This window comes from Hyaena hyaena, unplaced genomic scaffold, assembly GCF_003009895.1.
Source record: "Hyaena hyaena isolate Hyena2069 unplaced genomic scaffold, ASM300989v1 scaffold_1050, whole genome shotgun sequence".
NCBI lineage: Eukaryota > Metazoa > Chordata > Mammalia > Carnivora > Hyaenidae > Hyaena > Hyaena hyaena.
This window is the reverse complement of record NW_024081685.1, coordinates 97,383-118,325: the sequence shown is the minus strand read 5'-3', so window position 1 is coordinate 118,325 and position 20,943 is coordinate 97,383. Positions and strand designations below refer to the sequence as shown.

General features: G+C 34.4%; 1 protein-coding gene across 1 annotated transcript in view; it reads left to right on the top strand.

The window, feature by feature from the left end:
* SGO2 (shugoshin 2) overlaps nt 1-20,943 on the top strand; it is a 46,088-nt gene that overhangs the window by 18,407 nt on the left and 6,738 nt on the right. The window contains exons 6-8 of the mRNA XM_039222069.1: nt 11,686-11,819; nt 12,888-16,061; nt 17,286-17,436. Coding sequence (XP_039078000.1) covers nt 11,686-11,819; nt 12,888-16,061; nt 17,286-17,436 — 3,459 coding nt within the window. The remainder of the gene's footprint in view (nt 1-11,685; nt 11,820-12,887; nt 16,062-17,285; nt 17,437-20,943) is intronic.

The following is a 20,943-nucleotide window of genomic DNA, read 5'->3' as shown; positions in this document are numbered from 1 at the left end:
TTTATTTGGGTCTTCTTCCTTGAAAAATAGAAAAACATTTAAAAATAAATAATGAAATACTTGTTATAATTCTACAGGAAAAGAAATGAAAGGCATAATCTAATAGAGTTCACTTTTAAACTTTGAAATAATATTCAGCTTTCCCATAGACTCTAGAGAAGAAAGAGGCATAGGTAAACCCTTAGTTTCATGAGTTTGAATTATATTGGTTCAGAGTGTTTAGATTTTTATGTAGCACGTCCTGCTTGTGTATGTTATACAATATTTGGGTTTCATCAACCGCAGTTGGCTAGTAAGGTAGGAATGAGATGATCTGTAGTTTCTTGCTACAGGTTGTATCTCCAGGGCTCCAAGGAAGCTTACCCATAAATTTAGTAACTACGTGCATCTGTAGTATCTGCCACTCTTTAGTTCTTTCTTTCTTTTCCCATAGGTCCCCACTGGCCTCATGTTTTCTGCTGGGTAAATCTGATAACTATTTCTATCTTTATTATCTTGCATACTGCTCTAAGCTTTAAAATTAACTTTCATCATTGCTATTTCCTGACCAGAATGACCATTTCTTGATTAATTTGATTATAAATCATAGTAAACACCTTATTTCAAACCTGTCATTTTAAAGACAATCTCTGAAATCCAGAGAGGTAAAATGACTTACTGAATTAATAGCATTGACTAAAATTCTCTTGTCTCTTAGACAGTGTTCTTTCTGTTAATGTAATTTGCAGGTTTAATGCTTTTACTTAACTGCACAAATAAATGCACTTACATATTGAAATGCTAACTGTAACATAGTAAAAAATTCTTATATCTACTCTGTCACTCTCTAGTCTTTTTATATTTATATTTTGAGGGTGGGGGAAGCCCAAGCAGGTTTCACGCTGATAGCAGAGGAGCCCAACATGGGGTCAGACTCCCGAACCACAAGATTATGACCTGAGCCGAAAACAAGATTCAGTCCCATAACCAACTGAGCCACCCAGGTGCCCTTAATTGCTTTAGCTTTAAAATAGATACATTTTACTGTCTTGTAGTTCCTTTACTTAGTTTTTTATTTTTCAAGATTATCTTGGGTGTCATTATGTACACATTTTTTCATATAAACATCCCAATTAAGTGTCTTCTTGCTTTATAATAATTTTTATTTTTTAGTATAAATTGGAATATCTTATACATGATAGAAATGTTAGAAAAGTTGTAAAATCTTAGAGCCATGATGAATTTTCATAAGTAAACACCGTTGTATAATTAGTATCCAGACCAAGAAACAGAACATAGCCAGTACTTCAAATGCCTGCTTTGTGACCCTTTCTAGTTACTACTCACCATCCCCCGAAAGTATGAACATTATCCTGACTTCTAGCATCATAGAGCAAATAATTTTGGCTTATTTTAAACTTCTTATAGTGAAATCATAAAACATGTATTTTTATCTCTGGCTTCTTTTTGCAAACATAATTGTTTGTTAGATTCATCTGTATTGTTGTATGTACTTGTAGATGAGGCATTTTCACTGCTGTATAGTATTATGTTGGATGATTACACCATCATTTATTCATCCTTATGATGGTGAGCACTTACTTTGTTGTTTGGTCTGTTTGTTAAAAACAGTGCTGTCATACATATGCCTTTTGGCTGATGCACATACATTTTTCTGTTGGGTTAATACATAGGAGGAGAATTACTGGGTCTTAACATATATTTGGCTTTATGAGAAACTCCCAAACAATTTTCTAAAGGGGTTATGCCAATTTACATTCCTAACAGCAATATATGAGAATTCCTGTTGTTCTGTATCTCCATCAACACTTGTTTGTTACTGTCTTTTTCAGTTTAGCCATAGTGAGTGAAAATAATTAGTCATTCATTTCCCTCATGAATAATGAAGTTAAGCGCCTGTTTATATGTTTATTTTCTGTCAGGTTGTCTCTTTCTTTCTTTCTTCATTTCTTTCTTTCTTTCTTTCTTTCTAAGATTTGCAGTTTTTTCTATACATTGTGTATAAATTACAAATAATTTTTACTCACACTTGCTTTGTCATTCTTTTAATGGTGTCTTTAGATGAACAGAAATTATTTATAAGAATCTACTTTATATGTCTATATCTCTTATCCTCATGATTACTGCTTTCTGTGGCCTTTCAAGAAAATTGTTACCAATTGGAAGGTCATGGGGCATTCTCTTATTTTTTTTTTTTTAAAGCTTAATTATACTGGGAAGAACATAAATAAATAGCAAGCTTTATTATCTTCCCTTTTTTTTCTTTAAATTTTTTGAAAGAGAGCAGGTACAAGTGAGCAAGGGACAAAGAGAAAGAGAGAGAGAGAGAGAATCTCACAATGGGCAGAGAGGTGGGGAGAGAGAGAGAAAGAGAAAACCGGGCTCACCCGAAGTGGGGCTTGCACTCACCCAAAGCAGGGCTCCAACTCACCCAATGCAGGACTCGAACTCACGAACTGTGAGATCAAGACCTGAGCTGAAGTCAGATGCTTAACCAACTGAGCCACCCAGGTGCCCTCCCTTTCATGTTTAGGTCTTCAGTCTTTACCTAGAATTTTGGGTATGATGTGAGGGAAGGGTCATTTTTTCATGTGGACATCCTGTTGACCTTGTATCATTTAATGAAAAAAAACACTGTTTCCCCACTTCACTGCAGTATTACCTGTATCATAAATTAGGTGACTGGATGTACAAAAGTCTGTTTCTGAACTAAATATTCTATTACATGAATTTTGTCAATACCACGCACATCATCTTAATTATTAGCTTTGTAATGAGTCTTGATGTTTGATAGTGTGAGTCTCCATTTTCTGTATTTAGGTTTTTATTCTCGAATATTATCTTGGCTCTTTGGCCCCTTTGCATTTCCAGGTGAATTTTAGAATCAGCTTGTCAATTTACACACACACACACACACACACACACACACACTCTCTCTCTCTCTCTCTCTCTCTCTCTCTCTCTCTCTCCCCCTCTCTCCCCCTCTTTCTCAGTTTTGGAATTTTGACTGGGATTTTATAGAATATAGCCCAGTTTGGGGAAAATTGACATTTTATAAAATTGAATGTTCCATCAATGAACATGGTATATCATTGTTTATTTAGATATTATAATAGTATTTTCTTTCATCGTGTTATAGCTTTTTGAGTAGTTATTGGACATCTTAAATTTTTTCCTACTTATCTGATATTTAATGGTATTCTGAATGTTACTGTTTTTATTTACAAATGTTTATTCATTTTTGGGAGAGAGAGTGTGAGCAAGAGAAGGGCAGAGAGACAGGGGGACAGAAGATCTGAAGCAGGCTCTGTGCTGACAGCAGTGAGCCTGATGCAGGGCTTGACCTCACAAACTGTGAGATCATGACCTGAGCCAAAGTTGGGTGCTGAACCAACTGAGCCACCCAGGCGCCCCTGAATGTTCTTGTTTTTGACTTCCATATTCTTGATGCTAGTTTATAGAAGTACAATTAATTTTTGAATATCAACCTTGTTTCCAGTGACCTTGCTATTCACTTTAATAGTTTATCTATAGTTTTTTTTTCATTTTCTATGAATATAACATTATTATATATTATATATATTGTAATAGGGACAGTTTCCCCTTCTCTGCTTCAGTTTGTAAGCCTTTAACATTTTTCTTACCTTATTGCAGTGACTACTTTTTGTTCAGTAATGAATACAAGTAATAATGATGGGCATTCTTACTGTGTTCTCATTATTTAATATGTTTGCTTTTGGGGTTTTGTAGATTCTCCTTAACTGACTATATAGTTCCTTTGTGCTCATGGTTTTCATGAATGTTTTTTAATTTTATCAAATGCTTTTTATGTCACTGTCAAGAATATGTTATTTTTCTCTTTTTTTACTCTTAATGTAATGATTTATAATATTTTTCTATTGTAATGAATTTTAAGCGTTGATATTTGAATGTTAAATCACAATTACAATTCAGGAATGAACTCCTGATGATACATCCTTTTGATATATCAGTAAATTTTACTTGGTCACTTTTTAAAGGATTTTTCCTCATACATTAATAATAAAGGTATTTTATAACATTTCTTTATTATAATAATTTGTGAGGTTCTAGTATTTGTATTATGCTGGTCACAGTAAATGAACTGAAAAGTACATTTATTTTTTGTTTTCTAAAAGTATTTGTGTAAATCTTTTTCTTTGAATGTTTGTGAGAAGTTTTCTGGGCCTTAATAGATACAGAATATTCCAATTTTCTATTTTTTCTTGTGTCAGGTTTGTTTCTTCCAAAGTTTGTCCATTTAATCTAAAATATCAAATTATTGGCATGCAGTTATTGATAACAGCTCTAGTTACTTGTTTAATGTTTGTAGGATATGTAGCGATGTTCTTCTTTCTTACTTAATATTGACTGTTTTCTCAATTTTTCCTTGATTAGTTTTGCTTTAGGGATTTATCAGTTTTATTCATCTTTGCAAAATAAATTGTCTTTTGGGCTATGTTGATGTTTCTTTTTTTTTTTTTTTAATATTTTATTTATTTCTAGGAGAGAGAGACTGAGACAGGGTGAGCAGGGGAGGGTCAGAGAGAGAGGGAGTCACAGACTCTGAAACAGTCTCCAGGCTCTGAGCTGGCAGTCAGCACAGAGCCCGATGCGGGGCTCGAACCCATGAACTGCGAGATCATGACCTAAGCGAAAGTCGGACGCTTAACCGACTAAGCCACCCGGGCGCCCTGTTGATTTTTCTTTTTGGTATATTTGTTTCCTGTTGCATTTAGTCTGCTCCTTATTATTTTTTTCTTTTCTGTTTTACTTCTTTCAAAATTAAAACTGTTATTTGAGCTAGTACGGATTATTAATTTTCAGACTTTCTTTTAAAAAATATGCATTTAAGGCTGTTTTTCTATAAATATAGCTTTAGCTGCACTGCACAGTTTTTGATATGCCATATCCTTATTATCACTCAGTTTAAAATAGTTTCTATTTTCTGTTCTGATATATACTTTTATCTGTGAATCGTTAACAAGCATACCAAATTTCTAATAAGCTGGGTATTTTTTTCTAATTACTTTTTATTGTTGATTTCTAGCCAATTTCCATTGTAGTTACAGAACATAGATAAATGATTTTAACTTTTGAAATTTATTAAGACTTGCATTAGGACACAACTTGGTTTAATTTGGTAAATATTTTGGCTGCACATAAAAAGAATGTATTTTGTGGTTGTTGGATGCAATATTTGTATATGTCAGTTTTATCAAGTTTATTGATTATATTGTTCAGAAAGTCCATAGTTTTCTTGCTTCTCTTACCTATTTATTCTATCAACTACTGAGAGAAGTGCATTAAAGTCTACTGCTATGATTCTGAATTCATCTGTTTCTCCTTTTAGTTTTGTCAATTTTTGCTTTATGTATACTAAAGCTGTTAGTAGATGCATATAAGTTTAGGAGTGATTTGTTTTCCTGATGACTTGTTTAGTCAATGTGAATTATTTCTAGAAATGACTCTTGCTTTAAAATCTACTTGTCTGAGGGGCACCTGGATGACTCATTTAAGCATCTGACTTCAGCTCAGGTCATGATCTCATGGTTCAAAGGGTTTAAGCCCCACATTGGGCTCTGTGCTGACAGCTCACAGTCTGCTTCAGATTCTGTGTCTTCCTCTCTGTCCCTACCCTACTCACATTCTGTCTCTCTTTCTCTCTCAAAAACTAATAAACATTTATTTTAAAAAAAGACTGCTTGGCCAATATAACATTTCTCTGGTACAGTAAAACCTTGGATTGCAAGTAACTTGTTCTGTGTATTCCACAAGAGGAGCAAACATTTCTAATAAATTTTAAGTTGATAAATGAGTGATGTCTTGCAATATTGAGTAGTATGTGTCACCAGTTGTCACATAATCAGAACTGAGCCAATGGTTCTTGAAATTCACTTTGATATACAAGTGCTTTGGATTACACAAGCATGTTTCTGGAACAAGTTATGCTCACAAACCAAGATATATCTTTTGCTATAACTTTACTTTCAAACTCTTGTTATATTTAAAATGCATATAATTTTATTTTTTTAAATGAATTCAGTTTAACATCTTCTCTTTTAATTAGAATGCTTAATGTCTTTACTTTTAATATAATTGCTAATATGACTGGATTCATAGCTTCCTTCTAGTTATTTTATTTTATTTTTCTAAGTTTATTTATTTTGAGAGAGACCGAGAGAGCATGAGTGGGGCAGGAACAGAGAGAGAGGAGAGAATCCAAGTAGGCTCTACACTGAGCATGGGGGCTTGATCTCATGAACCATGTGATCATAACTTAGGCTGAAATCAAGAGTCAGACTCTTAACCAACTGAACCACCTGGTGCCCCTAGTTATTTTTTACTTGAGCAACCTGTTTTATGTTCACTTTTCTCTCATTTCTTGATTTCTTTTGAAGTAATATATTTTTTATTATTTACATTTCTTATCTATTGTTATCATCTACTGTTTTTTTATGATTTCTAGTGATAGCAACATTCATCCTTAGATTGTTTTAACTCTCTAATACAAATTATTACTTTACTTTCTCAATAATGCTAGCACCTTAGAATGCTTAAGCTCCACATTTCTGTGTTCTGCCTTTATGTGTTTTCATTCTCTATATATTTTAATTCCATAAATTGCTACTTTCATTGTTTTTTGTAGTCAAGATTCATTTAAATGATCTATATATTTAACTGTTCTATTTTTTCATCTTGCTTCCTGCATTTCTTTAATTGTATGCCTGTTCACAACTTTTTTCCCCCAGCTTTATTGAGATAAAATTTACAAAAAAGCTTCTTTCATTTTGATATTTCCTTTTAAGATAATATTTGTTCTGCTGAAAGAAATTCTTTATTCTTTCTTTTAATGCAGTTCCTGGCAATGCATTCATTCAGCTTTTGTTTTTCTGGAAGCTTTTTATTTCATCTTCATTTTTGAAAAATATGTTTGCAATTTAAAAATATTAGGTTGGGAATTATTTTTAGTGATTTAAAGGTTTTTTGTCTGTAGCTTCTGGCTTTTATTTTGAAAAGTTAGCACTTTTTTGCAGATCGAAGAAAGACATCCCTTTTTCTCCCCCCTCCCCCCGCCCCCAATCAACAGGGATATTTAAAAAATTTTTAATTTAAATCCAAGTTAGTTAACATATAGTATAATATTGATTTCAGAAATAGAATTTAGTGATTTATCTTTTATGTTCATCCCAACAAGTGTCTTCCTTAAAGCCCCTCACCCATTTAGCCCATCCCCCTACCCAACACAGGCCAGTAATCCTCACTTTGTTCTCTGTATTTAAGAATCTCTTATGGTTTATCTCCCTCTCTGTTTTTATACTATTTTGCTTCCCTTCCCTTATGTTCATCTGCTTTATATCTTAAATTCCACATACGAGTGAAATCATATGCTATTCGTCTTTCTCTGACTGGCTTGTTTCACTTAGCAAATACACTCAGGCTCCATCCATTTTGTTGCAAATGGCAAGATTTCATTTTTTTGAACCCCAAATAATATTCCATTGTATATAAATACTACATCTTCTTTATCCATTCATCAGTCGATGGACATTTGGGCTCTTTCCATACTTTGGCTCTTGTCAGTAGCGCTGCTATAAACATTGGAGGTGCATGTGCCCCATCGAATCAGCACTCCTTTTACTCTTTGGATAAATACCTAGCAGTGCAATTGCTGGGTCATAGGGTCTATTTTTAATTTTTTGAGGAACCTCTGTACTGTTTTCCAGAGTGGCTGCACCAGTTTGCATTCCTACCAGCAGGGCAAAAAGTTCCTCTTTCTCTGCATCTTCTGTTATTTATTGCCTGAGTTGTTAATTTTGGCCACTCCAACAGGTATGAAGTGGTATCTCATTGTGGTTTTGATTTCCCTGATGATGAGTGATGTTGAGCATTTTTTAATGTGTCTGTTAGCCATCTGAATAGAAAGACTTTTCTTTTTATTGTGGTTTGCTCAGTGTTTTTATAATGAATTTGTATTGAATTTTGTCAAAAAAATTTTTTTTATGTATCTGTGGAGAGAATCATGATTTTTCTCCTTTATATCTGGTTTCATCAATGTTTTTTTCTCAGCTTTTCTTCTATTTTATATTTCATTGGTGTCTGCTCTTTGTTATTTCCTTCATTTTACTTACATTTTAAAAATTGAGATATATTTTACCTTTCTGTTAATGTGGTGACTTCAATTTATTTGTGTTAAACCAAATTTTTATCTCACAAATTCCACTTGGTCATGGTGTATTATTCTTCCTATATATTGATGGATATGATTTGCTAACATTTTCTTTAAATGTCTTTTATCTGTGTTTATAAGGGATATTGGTCTTATGATCTTACTGTAACTTTGATAGGCTTTAATAAGAGTTGCGCTGACTTTGTGGGGCGCCTGGGGTGGCTTAGTCGGTTAAGCATCCGACTGACTTTCGCTTAGGTCATGATCTCGCGGTTCGTGGGTTCGAGCCCCGCGTCGGGCTCTGTGCTGACTGCCAGCTCAGAGCCTGGAGCCTGTTTCAGTCTGTGACTCCCTCCCTCTCTGACCCTCCCCTGCTCACACTGTCTCTCTCTCTCTCCTAGAAATAAATAAAACATAAAAAAAAAATTCAAAAAAAAAAAAGAGTTGTGCTGGCTTTGTAAAAGGAAGAAATACTCCTTTTCTTCTCAGATTTTCTGTTTCTTTTTAAGTCAATTTAGAAAATATTTGTCTTTCCAGAAAATCATCCATTTCATCTAGGGAGTCAAGTTTATTGGTATAAAGTTGTTTATAATATGCCCTTATACTTTCAATGCCTGTGACATCTGTAGTGAGGTTCTTTCTCTCATCCTTGATATTGATAATTTGTATCTCTCTTTTTTTTTTAATGTATCTAGCTAGCCATAGTATTGTCAGTTTTATTGATCAGTTAAAGGCTCAGCTTCTGGTTTTTTAATATTTCTTGTCGGTTTTTTTCCATTTCATATTTCACTAGTGTCTGCTCTTTTTTTTTTTTAATATTTTAATGCTTATTTATTTTTGAGAGAGAGAAAGAGACCAAGCACGAGTGGGGGAGGGGCAGAGAGAGAGAGGGAGACACAGTATCTGAAGTAGGCTCCAGTCTTTGAGCTGTCAGCACAGAGCCTGACGCAGGGCTCGAACTCACACACTGAGTTGGATGCTTAACTGACTGAGCCTCCTTGGTGCTCCAAGTGTCTGCCCTTTATTATTTCCTTTCTTCAACTTGTTTTTAAAAATTGAGATAATTCAGATAACAAAGTTTTCCATAACTTGAAATTCACCCTTTTAAAGTGGATTTGATCAATTGATTTAGAGAGAAAGCACAGGAGAGAGATAGAGGGAGAGAGAGAATATTAAGCAGGCTCCACACTCATCATAGAGCCCAATGCAGGGCTTGATCTTGTGACTGGGAGATTATAACCTGAGCCAAAACAAGAGTTGGGTGCTTAACTGCCTGAGCCCCCAGACTCCCCACAGGGCATTTTAATATATTCACAAAATTTGCAATCCTCACTACTATCTAATTCCAGAATATTTTCATTACATCAGAAAGAAAGCCTGTATCCATCAGTAGTCACTTCCATTCTCCTCTTCTCCAACCCCTGGCAACCACTAATCTGTTTTCTGTCTCTGTGGATTTGCCTATTTTGGACATTTCATATCAATGGAATCACACAATATATGATCTTTTGTGTCTGGCTTCCTTCACTTAGCATAACATTTTCAAGTTACATCCACGTTGTGGCATGTATTAGTATTTCATTCATTTTTATGACAATAATTTTCTGTTGTTTGCATCTACCATATTTTTATTTACCCATTTGCAGTTAATGAACATTTGTGCTATTGATACTTTTTGGCTATTATGAGCAATGGTACAATAACCATTCATATAAAAGTTTTTGTGTGGACATAGTTTTCAGCTTATGCCTATAAGTAGAATTTGCTGAGTCATGTGATAACTATATGTTTAACTTTTGGAGAAACCACCAAACTGTTTGCCAAAGCTGCTGCATTGTTTTATATTTCTACCAGCAAAGTATTAGGAACCCAATTTCTTTACATCCTCATCATTTGTTATTACCAATCCTTTTGTTTAGAGCCATTATAGTGGGTATGAAGTGGACTTTCATTGTGGTTTTGATGTAGATTTCCCTGATGATTAATGATATTGAGAATATTTGCATATTGAGCATATTTTCATGATAATTTTATATCAGGATCATTCTATCAGTTATCTTTTTCTCTTGAACTCTTTTTCTTGTTGCTTTATATTTTGAATAATATTGGATTGTATCCTGGACATTGTGAATCCTGTGTTGTAGAAAGTCTGGATTCAGGTGTGTTCCTTCAACAAATTTGATGTTTTTATTTCAGTGGGCGGTTACTTTGTCCGAACTTAAACTTATTATTTCCCTGTGAGGGGCAACATGAAATCTCATTTCAGTTCTTTTATCCTTAGGTGGGCTGGTTGGAATCTTCTTCACATATTTGTGATTTATGGGTCAGCCAGAGATTGGGGGAAGCAGTTTACACACAAAATTCAGTGCTCCCTTCTCTACCTCATCTGTTATTTCCCCTATCACACACTTTTTACAGCTGTTGTAATTGTCCCTAATTCTGACCTTGAATCAATAAGAATTTAGACATCAACTTTTTAAAATGTATATATTTTTAAAATATTTATTTTTGAGAAAGAGGCTCAAAGAGTGGGAGATAGAGAATCCCAAGCAGGGTCAGTGCTGACGAGCTGGAATTGGGGCTTGAACTCACCAACTGTGAGATCGTGACCTGAGCCAAGATCAGAAGTCAGACACTTACCTGGCTGAGCCACCCAGGCATCCCATTTCTTTAAAAGTATTTTATCCAGAATTTATAATCATTGTGTTTGATAGAGTTGATTCAGAAATAGCTGTTTAGCCATTACCAGATGCAGAACCTCTCTCCTCTGTCTCTCTCTCTCTTTTTTTTTTTTTTTTGTTGTTTTTTCAAGTGGCATAGAAATTTCTTCCCAATGGCTATTCTATTTGTTGCATTTAAATTTTTAACAAATATTTGTCACTATTTATTCTTAACATTGTCACTAATTTTAAAATATATGTGATTTGTTTGGCATTCAAGGCAAAATCTTTATTGCTGGAGGATGTTAATCCTCATTCTTTGAACTCAGGGTGAGTTTATTGAATTATTTCTGTGAGTTACTGCCTCCCCTCCACCTCCAAATAGATTTAATTAACTACTCTAGGAATATGGCTTTCGTTTACATGGATGCCTTTTGGAAACGTAGCAAATTTTAGTTCACACATAACTTTACATACAATTGTACTTGCTAGAAACTAGAGAGTTTTGGGTATTCCATAAAACTGATTGTAAGAGAACTATAAATATTACATTTGTAAGTATGTTTGAACTTTATTCATTTCATTGGTATTATCCTAAATGGCCAACCAGTGATTAGATCAGTTATCTCTTTTTGAGGCCACTGGGGCTATGGGAGTAAGAAGCATTCCTGTTCTATACTATTAGAAACTATCTCTTTCCTACCTATAGTTGTTTTCATTGAACACAGAGAGACACCAGAGTGGGTTTATGGTTGGATCTTATAAAAAGAACTATCCATTTAATTTTCTAAATAATTTTTATAAAATACAAAATTCTTCATTTCTACTTGCCTTTAGGGTTCCATTAACTTCAAATGATGATGATGATGATGATGATGATGATAAGGAGAAAGTGCAATATGATGACAATACTACAGCAAAGACATCATCTGATATTCCCTTTTCAGTATCAACAAGACAATCTTTATCAAGTCAGTAAATTTGGAATTGTTAGTTCTTAAAGAAAATCATCATAAGATGTGTGGTTTAGATGATTCAGACATATTTCTTCTATTATTGATATGCTCCCCAAAGCTGAATATCAATATTAAAAAGCTACATTCATCAGATTTTTTTTTCTTGAGGCCCAGGGTGTATAAGGAGTTAATAAGTTACATCTCTTATGTTATAGATACACTAACTTACATCATTTAAAACTGCTGGTGAAAAATTTAATTTTTAAGTATGTCAGATCCACAGTGGCTTAACACTGTTATTCTGCAAGCAATATTTAGAAAGGAATCAGCCTGAAGAGCTTTTCTTTGTATCTTATTAGCTTATGAATTGAAAGATACCATATATTTATTTAGTTTCATTTTCTCCTTCTCATAGACAATAAAACTGGGGTCTAGATAGATTTAATGACTTTTTCAAAATCATAGTCAAGACAAAAACTTGGGCCTGGATAATGATTAAGCCAGAGAATGATGACATTTAATGTTTTATTTATATGGTTATTTCTAAAATAATAATCCTTCAGTGGAGTCTGGCTTATGTATTTGTCATAGATTTGCAGATTAGATTATGGAACCATAGGTATATTTCAATTAGAGCTTAGAATTATTTTTCCTTTATAAAAACTTATGTGAATATATATATATAATTTATATAAATATTAGCTGCCTGCCGATAGCTTTTTGATATTAATCCTTATCAGAATTATCACTTTTATTTGGGTTCACTTGCTGGCTTCCTCCCATTTTAGAAATAGATGTTAATGCCTCTTTTATCAGCTATACTCCACAATACTGTTGAGGCCAGGGTAGAGTGAGTTCTAAGTATATATTTTCCACAGATACAAATGTAAAATGTGACTTTTGAATACTCTGATCATTTCTACTTTATTTTTATCAGTGTAGATTCTTGATAGGTATCTAAACAGAACACATTGTCAGATATCCTCCCTGTGAAACAGCTTGATTTTTAATCTAATTTGTTTAAAATAACAAATTCCTTACCATAACTTATTTCTGAGTTTTCTTTTCCCTTCTTTCACTCAGACCAAAGTCCCAAGAATTCACTAGTGAGTGAGATAAAAAATGCCCCATCAGTCAGCCACGGAAAGAAGCCATCTCCTAATAAAATAACTGAAAGGAAAAAACATGTATCATCTTGGGAATCAAATAATCCTTCTACTGACAGTCTTCACCTGATGGATTTAGATCAACAACAAATTTCAAGTCCAGAATTGAATTGGAGTAAAATAAATGATCATACTAATGAAACAAACATTAAAATGCAAAGAAACATACAGTGCCTTCCTGACTCATCTGAGTCTATATGTGAGCCAGTTGCAGAGTACATGAATCCATTTCAAGGTAGTGATGACTTTCAATTGCAGAAAACTGTATATGATGCAGACATGGATTTAACTGCTGGTGAAGTAAGCAAAATTGTTACGGTTTCAACAGGCACTAAAAATAGAAGTAATAAAAAATCAAATGATTGTAAAATAAAAACTTTCAGAAAAGTGAAAGATTCAAGCTCTGAAAAAAAGAGAGAAAAATCCAAGAGACAATTTAAAAATAGTTCAGATATCGATATTGAGGAAAAGATTGAAAATGGACCAGAAAAAATATCAGTTGTCTTGGAAGGCAAAGTGGATTCAGAAGATCCAGATTTTATTTTTAGTACTGAGCAGGTGACTCAATTGAACATACTGAAGAAAGTAACCCATCATAATGGCTTTGATCAAGATGACAGAGAAAGTACACAGCATAATAAAAAAAAGAAGAGAATACATGTAACAAATGAGCAAGAGGAAACCAACTCTTTCTCCCAAAGTTCAGATAAATTCCAGCAGGAGAATAAATTTGATACGGGTCAGAGTTCTCTAGCTTATCATAAAAGTAAAGCTTCTAGAGAGACATTTGTGATTCATAAGTTAGAAAAAGGTAACTTATTCCCAAATCAAAATTCTGAAAACCTGGGAGTCACTAGTGAATTTCAAACAGCCAATCTTTCCACCAAAGATAATGGAAATTTGTGTGATTATAAGACCCAGAATATGTCGTATTTGAAAAAGCATGTCACTGGTATGCAACTTACTCAACAAAATCAATCAATAATAAATGAGAAGCTTAGGCAGAAAGTAAATCGGAGGACAGAAATAATTTCTGAATCAAACCAAGTATATGGGGATAGTGCTGAAGATGTGCATGGCCCAGAAAAAGATAACTTTTCCTTCCAAACTCAAGAGGATAAAGAAACTATCTCTGGAAATCTAGAAGTTTCAGATGAGTTTCAAAAGCCTGCTCTTTCTACCATTGGTAATGGAAGCCTGTGTGATTGTGAGATCCAGAATGTGTTGGATTTGCAAAAGCAGATCACTAATGTGTACCCTGTTCAGCAAAATGAATCAAAAGTTAATAAGAATCTTAGGCAGAAAGTAAATCGAAAGACAGAAATAATTTCTGAAATGAATCATTTGGATAATGGCAAAAATGTTTATTGTCCAGAAAAGGGTAATTCTTCTTTCCTAACCCAGAAAGATAAAGAAATCGTCCTTGAAAATCTAAAAGACCCAAGTGAGTTCCAAACACCTGCCCTTTCTACCAAAGATAGTAGAAACATATATGATTATGAGACTCAAAATGTTCTGGGAGTGAAAAAGCATATCCAGGATATGCAACCTACTTGCCAAAATGAATCAAAAATAGATAAGAAGCTTAGGCAAAAGGTGTGTCGGAAGACAGAAATAATTTCTGAAATCAACCAAGTATATGAGAATAATAACAAAGACATACATGACCCAGAAAAAGATAACTTACTTTCTCTAACCCAAAAGGTAAAAGAAGTCATCCTTGAAAACCTAGAAGACTTAAATGAATTTCAGATAACTGATCCTTCCACTGGAGGAAATACGAACCTATGTCATTATGAAACTCAGAACATTTTGGGGGTGAAAAAACATGTTACTGATATGCCACTTGCAAAGCAAAATGAATCAAAAATAAAGCTTAGGCAGAAAGTAAAGAGGAAGACAGAAATAATTTTAGAAATGAACCGAGTAAATGAGTTTAAAAAAAAAGGTGTGCAGGACCCAGAAGAACGTAACTTCTTTTCTCTATCCCAAACAGATAAAGAAACTGTTTCTGAAAACCTAGAAGTCACAAGTGAATTACAAACAGCTTATCTTTCCACACAAAATAATGGAAATTTATATGATTATGAGACACAGAATGTGATGGATTTGAAAAAGCATGTCACTGATATGCAACCTGCTCAACAGAATGAATCAAAAACAAATAAGAAACTTAGGAAGAAAGTAAATCGGAAGACAGAAATAATTTCTGAAAGGTACCCCATATATGAGGATAATGATAAAGATATGCATGATCAAGAAAGCTATACAAAAGGTCTTGGTTTTCAAGTAAATAAATCTAAACAAAGACTTGAATGCCAAGGTATTATCAGTGGGTACTCTATGCAAATTGATAGCAATGAAAAGGAAAATTGTGATCAAATTTCAAATCTTTACAAACTAGTTAAAAAGCATGGGAAAGAATCATCAGGAAAGACGAATATTTCGGCCAAAGGTAAAAACAAATCTATTTTCCAGTTACCAGATTCTTTACAGACACCAGTCTCCTTAGAATCAGGTTTAAAATATATTACTGATGAAGCAGATTCTGATCCTGGTAAGCAAATCGAACCACAGGAGAACCGAAAGCAAAGCACTACAACTCTGAATGAAAAAAAGAAAAATACCCCTTTTGTGGAAGTGATAAAAGAAGGAGAGTGCCAGGTCAGAAAAGTAAACAAAACAGCATCTAAATCAAAGAAAAGGAAGATCTTCGTCTGTCCTTCTTCAGATAGCCATGAAGTAATGCAAGTAATATCTGACACTGACCAGGCAATATCAGTTGAATCTCAACAGGCTAACGAGGTAAAAAATTTGGAAAATGAGAAAGTTGTCAGAATGAAGCCAGACTTTTACACAAAGGCATTTGAATCTTTATCTCAGGTATATTCACCTAACATACAAGATTCTTCCTTTAACAGTGTTCATGAGGATTCAGTACCTCTGAGAATTTCTTCTAGTAAAAATCTGATAATAAGAAAAAGTTTTGCCCTAGAGAGCTCACCAATCTTTCAAGTAACTGATGATGTACATGAGAAGATGAAAGGGATGAAATTCAAAGTCAGCCAGAGAACACAAAAATCAGAAATCGGTAGGTCAATAGCTGAAGTGATCAAGTTTTAAATGCATATATTCTTTTTTCACTTAACCAATAAAGTATGTTATAACATATTTTTTGGAGTCTAAAAATCATATTGAACTGTATAGCTGATCTATAGAAACAATATACAGTATTTGTTTTTCTGTGTGTGACTTATTTCACTTGGCATCATGCCTTCAAGATCCTTCTATGTTGTTTCAAATGGTAGAATTTCCTCATTTTTTATGGCAGAAAAATATTCATAGAATATTCTACGCATATAGAATATGTATACTATATATTTATGTGTGTAAGTATATATATTCATAGAATATTCTATGCATATAGAATATGTATATGCTATATATATGTATACACACACATAGAATGTATACACATGCATGCACACACCCAACTTCTTTATCCATTTATCCATCAATGGACACTTAGGTTGTTTCCATATCTTGACTATTGTAAATAATGCCACTAGGAACATGGGGGTGCAGATACCTTTTCAAGTTCAAGAACACCAGGATTTTGATGGAATGCCTATTCCAGATAAAAGGAATACTAAAGTAGAAGAAGTGCAAAAGTCTAGAGTTGCATGCCATGATAGAGGACTGATGAGCCATCTTTTGTCTGTATATTCCTTGTGGTGCTTAGAGAGTAAGCAATTGATGACAAGTGGGTAGTAATTAGTATGATTCCGTGAATACAGCTGACCTGTGATGAATTTTTATCAGCCTATATCTGGTTTCAGAATAAAATATAGTTTGATACTTTGTTTAAAAATTTAAGTTTCTTCTAATTGCTGGGAAAAAAACTGATTTATAAGTAATGCAGTGTTACTATTGTAATATTTAATTTTTTGATTTTTTTTTAAATTTATTTCTGAGAGAGAGAGAGACAGCATGAGCAGGGGAGGGTCAGAGAGAGAGGGAGATACAGAATCTGAAGCAGGTTCTAGGCTCTGAGCTAGCTGTCAGCACAGAGCCCGACGCGGGGCTCAAACCCACAAACCGTGAGATCATGACCTGAGCCGAAGGCAGATGTTTAACTGACTGAGCCACCCAGGCGCTCCTATTATAATATTTAAAATTACAACTTGATGATTGTTAAGTTTAAAAATTTGCTATCAGCTATTTGCAAACCACAAATATCCCATATCTATTTCTATATGGTAGATATCCCATATCTCTCTCTATGTATTTTTAGTGAAAATTATATTCTTTTCAGGTGGTAGAACACTACAGGACTTGACAAATACCAGTTTTGTTTCAAATAACACTGCTAAAGCTGAAAATAAGTCAGAAAATTCATCTTTAGAGCTACCAAGCCGAAGAAGAAGGTGTACTCCTCTCTATTTAAAAGAGCCAAATCTCAAAAGGTAAGTATCTCAGTGATATTAAATTGATTTCAGTATGATAATATGAAATATATGCTTTAAAAGAAATCTGGGCCTGAATTACTATTTGAACACTTCTGAATATCAATAGATTTTTTACATATAACAACCACAGTAATGATCTAGGTAAGATTTGAAGAAACACCTTCTTTGATTCTTTGAACTGGCTTTGTAAAAAACTCCCTATAATTTGCATAGCACTATCCATGGCTGTTATCTTCATTAGTTTTCTACCTTGTTCCCTAGAAGAATTGATAGTAGCTTATTTGTTCTTTGGCCTTAAAGAATAATAGTCTTTTTCTTTCTTTCTTTTTAAAAATATCAAATATACGCCAACAAAGAGAAAATAGTACTCCTCCTATTTATACATCCCTCAGCTTCAATAGTTATCAATATTTTGCCTTATTTATTTATTTCATCTGTCCTTTTTTTGTTGTAGTATTTTTTTTTAGATGTCTTTATTTGTTTTTGAGAGAGACAGAGACAGAGCACAAGTTGGGGGGAAGGGGACAGAGAGAGAGGGAGACACAGAATCCAAAGCAGTCTCAGCACAGAACCCAATGTGGGACTCAAACTCACAAGCCACAAGATCATGACCTGAGCTGAAATTGAACACTTTACCAACTGAGACACCCAGGTGCCCCTGTTGTTGTATTTTTAAGGCAAATTCCTAACATTGGGTCATTTAATTCCAAAGACACTTCTATACATATCTCTTAAAAAAGAACTTCTTAACAAATTAATCACATCAATTATGAATATGAAGTATCAACAATCTTTTTGTCATCTAATCACCAATCCCTATTCAAATTCCCTTAATTATCTTGGGGCGCCTGGGTGGCTCAGTCGGGCGTCTGACTTTGGCTCAGGTCATGATCTCACGGTTCGTGGGTTCGAGCCCCACGTCGGGCTCTGTGCTGACAGCCAGCTCAGAGCCTGGAGCCTGCTTCAGATTCTGTATCTCCCTCTCTCTCTGACCCTCCCCTGCTCACACTGTCTTTCTCTCTCTCTCTCTCTCTCTCTCTCTCTCCTTCCCTCTCTCAGAAATAAATAAAACATTTAAAAATTTTTTTAAAAATTCCCCTAATTATCTCAAAAAATGTCCAAATGCCTTTTACATGTATTTTATTGAAAATCTCACTTAAAAAATTATTTTTTAGTTTACTTATTTATTTTGGAGAGAGAAGAGAATGAACAGGGGAGGGGCAGAGAGAGAGGGAGTGAGAGAACCCCAAGCAGACTCTACACTGTTGGCACAGAACCTGACGTGGGGCTCAAACTCAACAAACTGCGAGATCATGACCTGATTCAAAAATCAAGAGTCAGACACTTAACCAACTGAACCACCCAGGCACCCCTCATTTTTCTTAAAAGGATAAATGAAGTAGCCTGTTTTGCAGAACCTGATCATATTTGGGATCATATTTTTAAAAGAAAAGCATCCTTAAATTTTCTTGTCCTTTGCATTGTTTCAGTGTTTGCTTCTTTTATAAATGAAAGATGTTGATGCTTCTGACAGATATTTTAAGACAATAACCAGGACACAGTAGCAATACAAGGGAGGGTGAAAGAGAAACAAAAGTGAAATAAAGGATCAAAATGTTTTTTAAATAAAACAACTTTGTCGAGTTATAGTTCACACACCATTCATATCAACATTTAAAGTGTATACTTCAGGGGCACCTGGGTGGTCCAGTTGGTTAAGTGTCTGCCTCTTATTTTCAGCTCAGGTCATGATCTCACGGCTTATGGGATCCAGCCCCATATCTGGCTTTGCGCTGACAGCACAGAGCCTACTTGGGATTCTCTCTTCCTCTCCCTCCCTCCCTCTCTCTCTCTCTCTCTCTGCCCCTCCCTGACACTGAGGTGAGCTCTCCTCCTCTTTCTGAAAATAAATAAACTTATAAAAAAAGTATATACTTCAGTGTTTTTTTAGTATATTCACAGATATACTAAACATACTCCTCCAGCCTATGACCGTTCCTTATTCCTTCCTTTTCCTTTTATGACTTTGACACTTTTGAAGACTAGTGGTCAGTTATTTTGTAGAATATCGCTCAGTTTGATTTGTCTGTTGTTTTCTCATGATCGCACTGCAGTTATGCATTTTTGGCAAGAATTCTGCAGAAATGGTGTCCTCCTCATTGCATCATATGAAGGGGGTTCATTGTGTCAATTTGTCTCAGTAATGGTAACCTTGATCACCTGATCGAGGAGGTGTCTGCTGCGTTTGGCTTTTTTTTTTTCACTATAAAGTTACTATCTTTTCCTTTATAGTTAATGAACATTGAGGAAGATGCTTTGAATCTATGCATCCTGTCTTTCCTCAAACTTTCACCCACTAATTTTAGCATCCGTTGATGGATCTTGCCTGCAGCAGTTCTATTTCTGCCTTATAGTGGTTTTTGGTTTCCCTCTTTCCTTCTGCATTTATTGAAATTCTGTAAGGAAAAGCTGTTCTTTCTCCCTCATTTATTTATTTATATCACTGTGGACTCATAGATACTTATTCTGTAAACTAAAATCTAATACTATCAATAGTTATTTTATTGCTCAGATCATTCCAGTTCAGCTATTAGGATTTCCTTCGTAGTGGCTTCCTTCTGTGTTCTTTTAACAAAACCTTATTATATTTTGAGCACTTCTTTAGTTTCTGACACAATATGTTGTTCAAGGCTCATTTTAGTGTTGTTCCTGCCCCAGCCCCCAAATCAGGCACTTTTTCAAAGATCCTGTTTCCTTTGATTGAAGAATTTTATTTAGAAACCATGATCTGGGCACTAGGTATTTTTAATATTTATATTGTGTTGCATTAGTTATCTATATTACTGCATAACAGTGTTACCATAAACCTAGTAGCCTAAAAGAACATACATTTATCTCTCAGTTTCTGTGGACCAGGAATCGGTACTGGCTTAATTGGTTGCTCTATTTATTGTTTCACAAAGCTGTAATTAAGATGTTTTCCAAGATGGTTCTCATCTGGAGGTGCCACTGTGGTTAGAATCTGCTTTCAAGGTCACACAGATTATCAGCAAAATTTATTTCCTTGTAATTGTGAGACAGAGGCCCCCGGCTTCATGTTGTTGGCTAGAGGCTGTCCTCGACTCCTAGAGGCCACTCTTAGCTCCTTGCCAAATGGCCTCCCAAAACGGTTCCTTATTTCAAAGCTAGCTACAGAGTCTGTAGAGCAAATCCTTTAGCATACAGAGTATTATATAGTGAATGTAATCTTAGAAGTGAGACATGCCATCACCTTTGTCATATTGGTTAGATGTAAGTCACAGTTCCTTACAGAGAGGGAGTTAATGGGCAAGAGCATCATTATGAATGTGGTGGGAGGGATCCTAGGAGCTAGTTACCACAGGGGTCATTGCTGTTAGGCCCTCTCAGTAGACAGAGCTAGGACATATATGTATGCATGCTAACCCTTACATACACACACTTTTTTTTTTTTTTTTTTTTTTTTTTTTTTTTTTTTTTTTTTTT